Raw genomic sequence first — 15,000 nt, 5'->3', positions numbered from 1 at the left:
TCGTGTTATAACAGGGTTGTAGCGTAAAGATATTATCGTGTTATAACAGGGTTGTAGCGTAAAGATATTATCGTGTTATAACAGGGTTGTAGCGTAAAGATATTATCATGTTATAACAGGGTTGTAGCGTAAAGATATTATCATGTTATAACAGGGTTGTAGTGTAAAGATTGTAGTGTAAAGATATCATCATGTTATAACAGGGTTGTAGCGTAAAGATATTATCATGTTATAACAGGGTTGTAGTGTAAAGATATTATCATGTTATAATAGGGTTGTAGCGTAAAGATATTAATCATCATGTTATAACAGGGTTGTAGCGTAAAGATATTATCATGTTATAACAGGGTTGTAGCGTAAAGATATTATCATGTTATAACAGGGTTGTAGCGTAAAGATATTATCATGTTATAACAGGGTTGTAGCGTAAAGATATTATCATGTTATAACAGGGTTGTAGCGTAAAGATATTATCATGTTATAACAGGGTTGTAGCATATTATCATGTTATAACAGGGTTGTAGCGTAAAGATATTATCATGTTATAACAGGGTTGTAGTGTAAAGATATTATCATGTTATAACAGGGTTGTAGTGTAAAGATATTATCATGTTATAACAGGGTTGTATTATCATGTTATAACAGTTGTAAAAGATATTATCATGTTATAACAGGGTTGTAGTGTAAAGATATCAATCATCATGTTATAACAGGGTTCTAGCGTAAAGATATTATCATGTTATAACAGGGTTGTAGCGTAAAGATATTATCATGTTATAACAGGGTTGTAGCGTAAAGATATTATCATGTTATAACAGGGTTGTAGCGTAAAGATATTATCATGTTATAACAGGGTTGTAGTGTTATAACAGGGTTGTAGCGTAAAGATATTATCATGTTATAACAGGGTTGTAGCGTAAAGATATTATCATGTTATAACAGGGTTGTAGCGTAAAGATATTATGATGTTATAACAGGGTTGTAGTGTAAAGATATTATCATGTTATAACAGGGTTGTAGCGTAAAGATATTATCATGTTATAACAGGGTTGTAGCGTAAAGATATTATCATGTTATAACAGGGTTGTAGCGTAAAGATATTATCATGTTATAACAGGGTTGCAGTGTAAAGATATTATCATGTTATAACAGGGTTGTAGTGTAAAGATATTACCATGTTATAACAGGGTTGTAGTGTAAAGATATTACCGTGTTATAACAGGGTTGTAGTGTAAAGATATTATGTTATAACAGGGTTGTAGTGTAAAGATATTATCGTGTTATAACAGGGTTGTATGTAAAGATATTATCGTGTTATAACAGGGTTGTAGTGTAAAGATATTATTGTGTTATAACAGGGTTGTAGTGTAAAGATATTATCGTGTTATAACAGGGTTGTAGTGTAAAGATATTATTGTGTTATAACAGGGTTGTAGTGTAAAGATATTATCATGTTATAACAGGGTTGTAGTGTAAAGATATTATCGTGTTATAACAGTGTTGTAGTGTAAATATATTATCATGTTATAACAGGGTTGTAGTGTTAAGATATTATCATGTTATAACAGGGTTGTAGTGTAAAGATATTATCATGTTATAACAGGGTTGTAGTGTAAAGATATTATCGTGTTATAACAGGGTTGTAGTGTAAAGATATTATCATGTTATAACAGGGTTGTAGCGTAAAGATATTATCATGTTATAACAGGGTTGTAGTGTAAAGATATTACCATGTTATAACAGGGTTGTAGTGTAAAGATATTATCATGTTATAACAGGGTTGTAGTGTAAAGATATTATGTTATAACAGGGTTGTAGCGTAAAGATATTATCATGTTATAACAGGGTTGTAGTGTAAAGATATTATCATGTTATAACAGGGTTGTAGTGTAAAGATATTATCATGTTATAACAGGGTTGTAGTGTAAAGATATTATCATGTTATAACAGGGTTGTAGTGTAAAGATATTATGTTATAACAGGGTTGTAGCGTAAAGATATTATCATGTTATAACAGGGTTATAACAGGGTTGTAGTTTAAAGATATTATCATGTTATAACAGGGTTGTAGCGTAAAGATATTATCATGTTATAACAGGGTTGTAGTGTAAAGATATTATCGTGTTATAACAGGGTTGTAGTGTAAAGATATCATAATAACAGGGTTGTAGTGTAAAGATATTATCATGTTATAACAGGGTTGTAGTTTAAAGATATTATCATGTTATAACAGGGTTGTAGTGTAAAGATATTATCATGTTATAACAGGGTTGTAGTGTAAAGATATTATCATGTTATAACAGGGTTGTAGCGTAAAGATATTATCATGTTATAACAGGGTTGTAGCGTAAAGATATTATCATGTTATAACAGGGTTGTTGTAGCGTAAAGATATTATCATGTTATAACAGGGTTGTAGCGTAAAGATATTATCATGTTATAACAGGGTTGTAGCGTAAAGATATTATCATGTTATAACAGGGTTGTAGCGTAAAGATATTATCATGTTATAACAGTTATATCATGTTATAACAGGGTTGTAGGTTGTAAAAGATATTATCATGTTATAACAGGGTTGTAGCGTAAAGATATTATCATGTTATAACAGGGTTGTAGCGTAAAGATATTATCATGTTATAACAGGGTTGTAGCGTAAAGATATTATCATGTTATAACAGGGTTGTAGCGTAAAGATATTATCATGTTATAACAGGGTTGTAGCGTAAAGATATTATCATGTTATAACAGGGTTGTAGCGTAAAGATATTATCATGTTATAACAGGGTTGTAGCGTAAAGATATTATCATGTTATAACAGGGTTGTAGCGTAAAGATATTATCATGTTATAACAGGGTTGTAGCGTAAAGATATTATCATGTTATAACAGGGTTGTAGTGTAAAGATATTATCATGTTATAACAAGGTTGTAGTGTAAAGATATTATCGTGTTATAACAGGGTTGTAGTGTTATAACAGGGTTGTAGTGTAAAGATATTATCATGTTATAACAGGGTTGTAGTGTAAAGATATTATCATGTTATAACAAGGTTGTAGTGTAAAGATATTATCGTGTTATAACAGGGTTGTAGTGTTATAACAGGGTTGTAGTGTAAAGATATTATCATGTTATAACAGGGTTGTAGTGTAAAGATATTATCGTGTTATAACAGGGTTGTAGTGTAAAGATATTATCATGTTTGTAGTGTAAAGATATTATCCATGTTATAACAGGGTTGTAGTGTAAAGATATTATCATGTTATAACAGGGTTGTAGTGTAAAGATATTATCATGTTATAACAGGGTTGTAGTGTAAAGATATTATCATGTTATAACAGGGTTGTAGTGTTATTAATGTTATAACAGGGTTGTAGTGTAAAGATATTATCATGTTATAACAGGGTTGTAGTGTAAAGATATTATCATGTTATAACAGGGTTGTAGCGTAAAGATATTATCATGTTATAACAGGGTTGTAGCGTAAAGATATTATCATGTTATAACAGGGTTGTAGCGTAAAGATATTATCATGTTATAACAGGGTTGTGGATATTATCATGTTATAACAGGGTTGTAGCGTAAAGATATTATCATGTTATAACAGGGTTGTAGCGTAAAGATATTATCATGTTATAACAGGGTTGTAGCTAAAGATATTATCATGTTATAACAGGGTTGTAGCGTAAAGATATTATCATGTTATAACAGGGTTGTAGCGTAAAGATATTATCGTGTTATAACAGGGTTGTAGCGTAAAGATATTATCGTGTTATAACAGGGTTGTAGCGTAAAGATATTATCGTGTTATAACAGGGTTGTAGCGTAAAGATATTATCGTGTTATAACAGGGTTGTAGCGTAAAGATATTATCGTGTTATAACAGGGTTGTAGCGTAAAGATATTATCGTGTTATAACAGGGTTGTAGCGTAAAGATATTATCGTGTTATAACAGGGTTGTAGCGTCTCATGTTATAACAGGGTTGTAGTGTAAAGATATTATCGTGTTATAACAGGGTTGTAGTGTAAAGATATTATCATGTTATAACAGGGTTGTTATAAAGATATTATCATGTTATAACAGGGTTGTAGTGTAAAGATATTATCATGTTATAACAGGGTTGTAGTGTAAAGATATTATCAATAACAGGGTTGTAGTGTAAAGATATTATCATGTTATAACAGGGTTGTAGCGTAAAGATATTATCATGTTATAACAGGGTTGTAGTGTAAAGATATTATGTTATAACAGGGTTATTCTAAAGATATTATCATGTTATAACAGGGTTGTTGTAAAGATATTATCATGTTATAACAGGGTTGTATTCATGTTATAACAGATAAAGATATTATCATGTTATAACAGGGTTGTAGCGTAAAGATATTATCATGTTATAACAGGGTTGTATTAAAGATATTATCATATAACAGGGTCTGGTGTTATATGTTATAACAGGGTTGTTCTAAAGATATTATCATGTTATAACAGGGTTATTATTATCATGTTATAACAGGGTTGTAGCGTAAAGATATTATCATGTTATAACAGGGTTGTATGTAAAGATATTATCATGTTATAACAGGGTTGTAGCTAAAGATATTATCATGTTATAACAGGGTTATATTATCATGTTATAACAGGGTTGTAGGATATTATCATGTTATAACAGGGTTATTCTATTCTCATGTTATAACAGGGTTGTAGTCTAAAGATATTATCATGTTATAACAGGGTTGTTAAAGATATCTATCATGTTATAACAGGGTTGTAGCTAAAGATATTATCATGTTATAACAGGGTTGTAGTGTAAAGATATTATCATGTTATAACAGGGTTGTAGTTATAAAGATATTATCATGTTATAACAGGGTTATAGCTAAAGATATTATCATGTTATAACAGGGTTGTAGCGTAAAGATATTATCATGTTATAACAGGTGTTATAACAGGGTTATATTATCATGTTATAACAGGGTTGTAGCGTAAAGATATTATCATGTTATAACAGGGTTGTAGTGTAAAGATATTATCATGTTATAACAGGGTTGTAGCGTAAAGATATTATCATGTTATAACAGGGTTGTAGTGTAAAGATATTATCATGTTATAACAGGGTTGTAGTGTAAAGATATTATCATGTTATAACAGGGTTGTAGTGTAAAGATATTATCATGTTATAACAGGGTTGTAGCGTAAAGATATTATCATGTTATAACAGGGTTGTAGTGTAAAGATATTATCATGTTATAACAGGGTTATATTATCATGTTATAACAGGGTTGTAGTGTAAAGATATTATCATGTTATAACAGGGTTGTAGTGTAAAGATATTATCATGTTATAATAACAGGGTTGTAGTGTAAAGATATTATCTTGTGTAAAGATATAACATAACAGGGTTGTAGTGTAAAGATATTATCATGTTATAACAGGGTTATTCTATGGGTAAAGATATTATCATGTTATAACAGGGTTGTAGTGTAAAGATATTATCATGTTATAACAGGGTTGTAGTGTAAAGATATTATCGTGTTATAACAGGGTTGTAGTGTAAAGATATTATCATGTTATAACAGGGTTGTAGTGTAAAGATATTATCATGTTATAACAGGGTTGATATTACATGTTATAAAGATATTATCATGTTATAACAGGGTTGTATGTAAAGATATTATCATGTTATAACAGGGTTGTAGTGTAAAGATATTATCATGTTATAACAGGGTTGTAGTGTAAAGATATTATCATGTTATAACAGGGTTGTAGTGTAAAGATATTATCATGTTATAACAGGGTTGTAGTGTAAAGATATTATCATGTTATAACAGGGTTGTAGCGTAAAGATATTATCATGTTATAACAGGGTTGTAGTGTAAAGATATTATCATGTTATAACAGGGTTGTAGTGTTATTATCATGTTATAACAGGGTTGTAGCGTAAAGATATTATCATGTTATAACAGGGTTGTAGTGTAAAGATATTATCATGTTATAACAGGGTTGTAGTGTAAAGATATTATCATGTTATAACAGGGTTGTAGGGTGTAAAGATATTATCATGTTATAACAGGGTTGTAGTGTAAAGATATTATCATGTTATAACAGGTTGTAGTGTAAAGATATTATCATGTTATAACAGGGTTGTAGTGTAAAGATATTATCATGTTATAACAGGGTTGTAGCGTAAAGATATTATCATGTTATAACAGGGTTGTAGTGTAAAGATATTATCATGTTATAACAGGGTTGTAGTTATAAAGATATTATTTATAACAGGGTTGTAGCGTAAAGATATTATCATGTTATAACAGGGTTGTAGCGTAAAGATATTATCATGTTATAACAGGGTTGTAGTGTAAAGATATTATCATGTTATAACAGGGTTGTAGTGTAAAGATATTATCATGTTATAACAGGGTTGTAGTGTAAAGATATTATCATGTTATAACAGGGTTGTAGTGTAAAGATATTATCATGTTATAACAGGGTTGTATGTAAAGATATTATCATGTTATAACAGGGTTGTAGTGTAAAGATATTATCATGTTATAACAGGGTTGTTATAACAGGGTGTAAAGATATTATCATGTTATAACAGGGTTGTAGTGTAAAGATATTATCATGTTATAACAGGGTTGTAGTGTAAAGATATTATCATGTTATAACAGGGTTGTAGTTAAAGATATTATCATGTTATAACAGGGTTGTAGTGTAAAGATATTATCATGTTATAACAGGGTTGTAGTGGGTAAAAAGATATTATCATGTTATAACAGGGTTGTAGTGTAAAGATATTATCATGTTATAACAGGGTTGTAGCGTAAAGATATTATCATGTTATAACAGGGTTGTAGTGTAAAGATATTATCATGTTATAACAGGGTTGTAGTGTAAAGATATTATCATGTTATAACAGGGTTGTAGTGTAAAGATATTATCATGTTATAACAGGGTTGTAGTGTAAAGATATTATCGTGTTATAACAGGGTTGTAGTGTAAAGATATTATCATGTTATAACAGGGTTGTAGCGTAAAGAAAGATATTATCATGTTATAACAGGGTTGTAGTGTAAAGATATTATCATGTTATAACAGGGTTGTAGTGTAAAGATATTATCATGTTATAACAGGGTTGTAGTGTAAAGATATTATCATGTTATAACAGGGTTGTAGTGTAAAGATATTATCATGTTATAACAGGGTTGTAGTGTAAAGATATTATCATGTTATAACAGGGTTGTAGTGTAAAGATATTATCATGTTATAACAGGGTTGTAGTGTAAAGATATTATCATGTTATAACAGGGTTGTAGTGTAAAGATATTATCATGTTATAACAGGGTTGTAGTGTAAAGATATTATCATGTTATAACAGGGTTGTAGTGTAAAGATATTATCATGTTATAACAGGGTTGTAGTGTAAAGATATTATCATGTTATAACAGGGTTGTAGTGTAAAGATATTATCATGTTATAACAGGGTTGTAGTGTAAAGATATTATCATGTTATAACAGGGTTGTAGCGTAAAGATATTATCATGTTATAACAGGGTTGTAGTGTAAAGATATTATCGTGTTATAACAGGGTTGTAGTGTAAAGATATTATCATGTTATAACAGGGTTGTATATTATCATGTTATAACAGGGTTGTAGCGTAAAGATATTATCATGTTATAACAGGGTTGTAGTGTAAAGATATTATCATGTTATAACAGGGTTGTAGTGTAAAGATATTATCATGTTATAACAGGGTTGTAGTGTAAAGATATTATCATGTTATAACAGGGTTGTAGTGTAAAGATATTATCATGTTATAACAGGGTTGTAGTGTAAAGATATTATCATGTTATAACAGGGTTGTAGTGTAAAGATATTATCATGTTATAACAGGGTTGTAGTGTAAAGATATTATCATGTTATAACAGGGTTGTAGTGTAAAGATATTATCATGTTATAACAGGGTTGTAGCGTAAAGATATTATCATGTTATAACAGGGTTGTAGTGTAAAGATATTATCATGTTATAACAGGGTTGTAGTGTAAAGATATTATCATGTTATAACAGGGTTGTAGTGTAAAGATATTATCATGTTATAACAGGGTTGTAGTGTAAAGATATTATCATGTTATAACAGGGTTGTAGTGTAAAGATATTATCATGTTATAACAGGGTTGTAGTGTAAAGATATTATCATGTTATAACAGGGTTGTAGTGTAAAGATATTATCATGTTATAACAGGGTTGTAGTGTAAAGATATTATCATGTTATAACAGGGTTGTAGTGTAAAGATATTATCATGTTATAACAGGGTTGTAGTGTAAAGATCATGTTATAACAGGGTTGTAGTGTAAAGATATTATCATGTTATAACAGGGTTGTAGCGTAAAGATATTATCATGTTATAACAGGGTTGTAGTGTAAAGATATTATCATGTTATAACAGGGTTGTAGTGTAAAGATATTATCATGTTATAACAGGGTTGTAGTGTAAAGATATTATCATGTTATAACAGGGTTGTAGTGTAAAGATATTATCATGTTATAACAGGGTTGTAGCGTAAAGATATTATCATGTTATAACAGGGTTGTAGTGTAAAGATATTATCATGTTATAACAGGGTTGTAGTGTAAAGATATTATCATGTTATAACAGGGTTGTAGTGTAAAGATATTATCATGTTATAACAGGGTTGTAGCGTAAAGATATTATCATGTTATAACAGGGTTGTAGTGTAAAGATATTATCATGTTATAACAGGGTTGTAGTGTAAAGATATTATCATGTTATAACAGGGTTGTAGTGTAAAGATATTATCATGTTATAACAGGGTTGTAGTGTAAAGATATTATCATGTTATAACAGGGTTGTAGTGTAAAGATATTATCATGTTATAACAGGGTTGTAGTGTAAAGATATTATCATGTTATAACAGGGTTGTAGTGTAAAGATATTATCATGTTATAACAGGGTTGTAGTGTAAAGATATTATCATGTTATAACAGGGTTGTAGTGTAAAGATATTATCATGTTATAACAGGGTTGTAGCGTAAAGATATTATCATGTTATAACAGGGTTGTAGCGTAAAGATATTATCATGTTATAACAGGGTTGTAGTGTAAAGATATTATCATGTTATAACAGGGTTGTAGTGTAAAGATATTATCATGTTATAACAGGGTTGTAGTGTAAAGATATTATCATGTTATAACAGGGTTGTAGTGTAAAGATATTATCATGTTATAACAGGGTTGTAAAAGATATTATCATGTTATAACAGGGTTGTAGTGTAAAGATATTATCATGTTATAACAGGGTTGTAGCGTAAAGATATTATCATGTTATAACAGGGTTGTAGTGTAAAGATATTATCATGTTATCATGTTATAACAGGGTTGTAGTGTAAAGATATTATCGTGTTATAACAGGGTTGTAGTGTAAAGATATTATCATGTTATAACAGGGTTGTAGTGTAAAGATATTATCATGTTATCATGTTATAACAGGGTTGTAGTGTAAGTATATTATCATGTTATAACAGGGTTGTAGTGTAAAGATATTATCATGTTATAACAGGGTTGTAGTGTAAAGATATTATCATGTTATAACAGGGTTGTAGTGTAAAGATATTATCATGTTATAACAGGGTTGTAGCGTAAAGATATTATCATGTTATAACAGGGTTGTAGTGTAAAGATATTATCATGTTATAACAGGGTTGTAGCGTAAAGATATTATCATGTTATAACAGGGTTGTAGTGTAAAGATATTATCATGTTATAACAGGGTTGTAGCGTAAAGATATTATCATGTTATAACAGGGTTGTAGTGTAAAGATATTATCATGTTATAACAGGGTTGTAGTGTAAAGATATTATCATGTTATAACAGGGTTGTAGTGTAAAGATATTATCATGTTATAACAGGGTTGTAGTGTAAAGATATTATCGTGTTATAACAGGGTTGTAGCGTAAAGATATTATCATGTTATAACAGGGTTGTAATGTAAAGATATTATCATGTTATAACAGGGTTGTAGTGTAAAGATATTATCATGTTATAACAGGGTTGTAGTGTAAAGATATTATCATGTTATAACAGGGTTGTAGCGTAAAGATATTATCATGTTATAACAGGGTTGTAGCGTAAAGATATTATCATGTTATAACAGGGTTGTAGTGTAAAGATATTATCATGTTATAACAGGGTTGTAGTGTAAAGATATTATCATGTTATAACAGGGTTGTAGTGTAAAGATATTATCATGTTATAACAGGGTTGTAGTGTAAAGATATTATCATGTTATAACAGGGTTGTAGTGTAAAGATATTATCATGTTATAACAGGGTTGTAGTGTAAAGATATTATCATGTTATAACAGGGTTGTAGTGTAAAGATATTATCATGTTATAACAGGGTTGTAGTGTAAAGATATTATCATGTTATAACAGGGTTGTAGTGTAAAGATATTATCATGTTATAACAGGGTTGTAGCGTAAAGATATTATCATGTTATAACAGGGTTGTAGCGTAAAGATATTATCATGTTATAACAGGGTTGTAGTGTAAAGATATTATCATGTTATAACAGGGTTGTAGCGTAAAGATATTATCATGTTATAACAGGGTTGTAGTGTAAAGATATTATCATGTTATAACAGGGTTGTAGTGTAAAGATATTATCATGTTATAACAGGGTTGTAGCGTAAAGATATTATCATGTTATAACAGGGTTGTAGCGTAAAGATATTATCATGTTATAACAGGGTTGTAGTGTAAAGATATTATCATGTTATAACAGGGTTGTAGTGTAAAGATATTATCATGTTATAACAGGGTTGTAGCGTAAAGATATTATCATGTTATAACAGGGTTGTAGCGTAAAGATATTATCATGTTATAACAGGGTTGTAGTGTAAAGATATTATCATGTTATAACAGGGTTGTAGCGTAAAGATATTATCATGTTATAACAGGGTTGTAGCGTAAAGATATTATCATGTTATAACAGGGTTGTAGTGTAAAGATATTATCATGTTATAACAGGGTTGTAGTGTAAAGATATTATCATGTTATAACAGGGTTGTAGCGTAAAGATATTATCATGTTATAACAGGGTTGTAGCGTAAAGATATTATCATGTTATAACAGGGTTGTAGTAAAAGATATTATCATGTTATAACAGGGTTGTAGTGTAAAGATATTATCATGTTATAACAGGGTTGTAGCGTAAAGATATTATCATGTTATAACAGGGTTGTAGCGTAAAGATATTATCATGTTATAACAGGGTTGTAGCGTAAAGATATTATCATGTTATAACAGGGTTGTAGTGTAAAGATATTATCATGTTATAACAGGGTTGTAGCGTAAAGATATTATCATGTTATAACAGGGTTGTAGCGTAAAGATATTATCATGTTATAACAGGGTTGTAGCGTAAAGATATTATCATGTTATAACAGGGTTGTAGTGTAAAGATATTATCATGTTATAACAGGGTTGTAGCGTAAAGATATTATCATGTTATAACAGGGTTGTAGTGTAAAGATATTATCATGTTATAACAGGGTTGTAGTGTAAAGATATTATCATGTTATAACAGGGTTGTAGCGTAAAGATATTATCATGTTATAACAGGGTTGTAGCGTAAAGATATTATCATGTTATAACAGGGTTGTATTATCATGTAAAGATATTATCATGTTATAACAGGGTTGTAGTGTAAAGATATTATCATGTTATAACAGGGTTGTAGCGTAAAGATATTATCATGTTATAACAGGGTTGTAGCGTAAAGATATTATCATGTTATAACAGGGTTGTAGTGTAAAGATATTATCATGTTATAACAGGGTTGTAGCGTAAAGATATTATCATGTTATAACAGGGTTGTAGCGTAAAGATATTATCATGTTATAACAGGGTTGTAGTGTAAAGATATTATCATGTTATAACAAGGTTGTAGTGTATACCGTGGGTCGTTGTTTCCACATTTTTATTTAACGAGGCGTAAAGATATTATCAGAAGTCAGTTTAGAATAAATTCTCATTTACAATGACGGCCTACCAGGGAACAGTGGGTTAACTGGTCTAGGAACAGTGGGTTAACTGGTCTAGGAACAGAGGGTTAACTGGTCTAGGAACAGAGGGTTAACTGGTCTAGGAACAGAGGGTTAACTGGTCTAGGAACAGTGGGTTAACTGGTCTAGGAACAGTGGGTTAACTGGTCTAGGAACAGTGGGTTAACTGGTCTAGGAACAGAGGGTTAACTGGTCTAGGAACAGTGTTAACTGGTCCACTAGGAACAGTGGGTTAACTGGTCTAGGAACAGTTAGGGTTAACTGGTCTAGTGAACAGTGGGTTAACTGGTCTAGGAACAGGGGTTAACTGGTCCTGAACACCTGTCTATCAGGTTAGGGAACAGAGGGTTAATGGTCAAGGAACAGAGGGTTAACTGGCTAGGCCCACCTGTCTAGAGGTTAGGGATGGTAGTGAACAGTGGGTTAACTGGCCTGTTCAGGGGTAGAATCAGGCTAGATTTTTACCTCTATCAGTTAGGGATTCTATCCAGCAACATTTCGGGTCACTGGCCCAACAGGTTGTATAATCAGGCTACCTGCCCACCTGTCTATCAGGTTAGGGATAGGTAGTGATAGGTAGTGTCTATGGTCAAGGGCAGCAGGTTGTATAATCAGGCTACCTGCCCACCTGTCTATCAGGTTAGGGATAGGTAGTGATAGGTAGTGTATATGGTTAATGGCAGCAGGTTGTATAATCAGGCTACCTGCCCACCTGTCTATCAGGTTAGGGATAGGTAGTGATAGGTAGTGTATATGGTCAAGGGCAGCAGGTTGTATAATCAGGCTACCTGCCCACCTGTCTATAAGGTTAGGGATAGGTAGTGTCTATGGTTAATGGCAGCAGTATGTATAATCATGTTCTGTGTCTCTCTAGGTCTGTGGAGCACTGTTTCCACATGTGTGACAGAATGGTGATCTATTTCTTCATAGCAGCCTCCTACGCCCCCTGGTGAGTCGGAGGTGCTACTGCAGCCGCATTGTCTCACTAGACGACACTACTGTCTCTATAGACTACACTACTGTCTCTATAACTAGACTACACTACTGTCTCTATAGACTACAATACTGTCTCTATAGACTACACTACTGTCTCTATAACTAGACTACACTACTGACTCTATAGACTACACTACAGTCTCTATAACTACACTACACTACTGTCTCTGTAGACTACACTACTGTCTCTATAGTATATACACTACTGTCTCTATAACTAGACTACTGTCTCTATAACTAGACTACACTACTGTCTCTATAACTACACTACTGTCTCTATAGACTACACTACTGTCTCTATAACTAGACTACACTACTGACTCTATAGACTACACTACAGTCTCTATAACTACACTACTGTCTCTATAGACTACACTACTGTCTATATAACTACACTACACTACTGTCTCTGTAGACTACACTACTGTCTCTATAGTATATACACTACTGTCTCTATAACTAGACTACTGTCTCTATAACTAGACTACACTACTGTCTCTATAACTAGACTACACTACTGTCTATAACTACACTACTGTCTCTATAACTAGACTACTGTCTCTATAACTACACTACTGTCTCTATAGACTACACTACTGTCTCTATAGACTACACTACTGTCTCTATAACTAGACTACACTACTGTCTCTATAGACTACACTACTGTCTCTATAACTACACTACTGTCTCTATAGACTACACTACTGTCTCTATAGACTACACTACTGTCTCTATAACTAGACTACTGTCTCTATAACTAGACTACTGTCTCTATAACTACACTACTGTCTCTATAGACTACACTACTGTCTCTATAGACTACACTACTGTCTCTATAACTAGACTACACTACTGTCTCTATAACTAGACTACACTACTGTCTCTATAACTAGACTACACTACTGTCTCTATAACTAGACTACACTACTGTCTCTATAGTCTGGACTACAGCATCATAGTCTGGACTACAGCATCATAGTCTGGACTACAGCATCATAGTCTGGACTACACTAGTCTGGACTACACTAGTCTGGACTACAGCATCATATACTGGACTACACTAGTCTGGACTACAGCATCATATACTGGACTACACTAGTCTGGACTACAGCATCATAGTCTGGACTACACTAGTCTGGACTACACTAGTCTGGACTACAGCATCATATACTGGACTACACTAGTCTGGACTACAGCATCATAGTCTGGACTACACTAGTCTGGACTACAGCATCATATACTGGACTACACTAGTCTGGACTACACTAGTCTGGACTACAGCATCATAGTCTGGACTACACTAGTCTGGACTACAGCATCATATACTGGACTACACTAGTCTGGACTACACTAGTCTGGACTACAGCATCATAGTCTGGACTACACTAGTCTGGACTACACTAGTCTACTACACTAGTCTGGACAACACTAGTCTGGACTACAGCATCATAGTCTGGACTACACTAGTCTGGACTACAGCATCATATACTGGACTACACTAGTCTGGACTACAGCATCATAGTCTGGACTACACTAGTCTGGACTACAGCATCATATACTGGACTACACTAGTCTGGACTACACTAGTCTGGACTACAGCATCATAGTCTGGACTACACTAGTCTGGACTACAGCATCATAGTCTGGACTACAGCATCATATACTGGACTACACCAGTCTGGACTACATTAGTCTGGACTACACTAGTCTGGACTACAGCATCATATACTGGACTACACTAGTCTGGACTACACTAGTCTGGACTACAGCATCATGATCTGGACTACACTAGTCTGGACTACACTAGTCTGGACTACAGCATCATAGTCTGGACTACACTAGTCTGGACTACAGTAGTCTGGACTACACTAGTCTGGACTACACTAGTCTACTACACTAGTCTGGACAACACTAGTCTGGA

General features: G+C 32.3%; 1 protein-coding gene across 1 annotated transcript in view; it reads left to right on the top strand.

The window, feature by feature from the left end:
- LOC127922386 (monocyte to macrophage differentiation factor 2-like) overlaps window positions 1-15,000 on the top strand; it is a 25,172-nt gene that overhangs the window by 3,978 nt on the left and 6,194 nt on the right. The window contains exon 2 of the mRNA XM_052506101.1: window positions 12,958-13,032. Coding sequence (XP_052362061.1) covers window positions 12,980-13,032 — 53 coding nt within the window. The 5' untranslated portion in view covers window positions 12,958-12,979. The remainder of the gene's footprint in view (window positions 1-12,957; window positions 13,033-15,000) is intronic.

The sequence above is a fragment of the Oncorhynchus keta genome, unplaced genomic scaffold (genome assembly GCF_023373465.1).
Source record: "Oncorhynchus keta strain PuntledgeMale-10-30-2019 unplaced genomic scaffold, Oket_V2 Un_contig_25527_pilon_pilon, whole genome shotgun sequence".
In the NCBI taxonomy this organism is placed as follows: Eukaryota; Metazoa; Chordata; class Actinopteri; order Salmoniformes; family Salmonidae; genus Oncorhynchus; species Oncorhynchus keta.
Note: the sequence above shows the minus strand (reverse complement) of the source record. Positions and strands in the feature narration are given on the sequence as shown.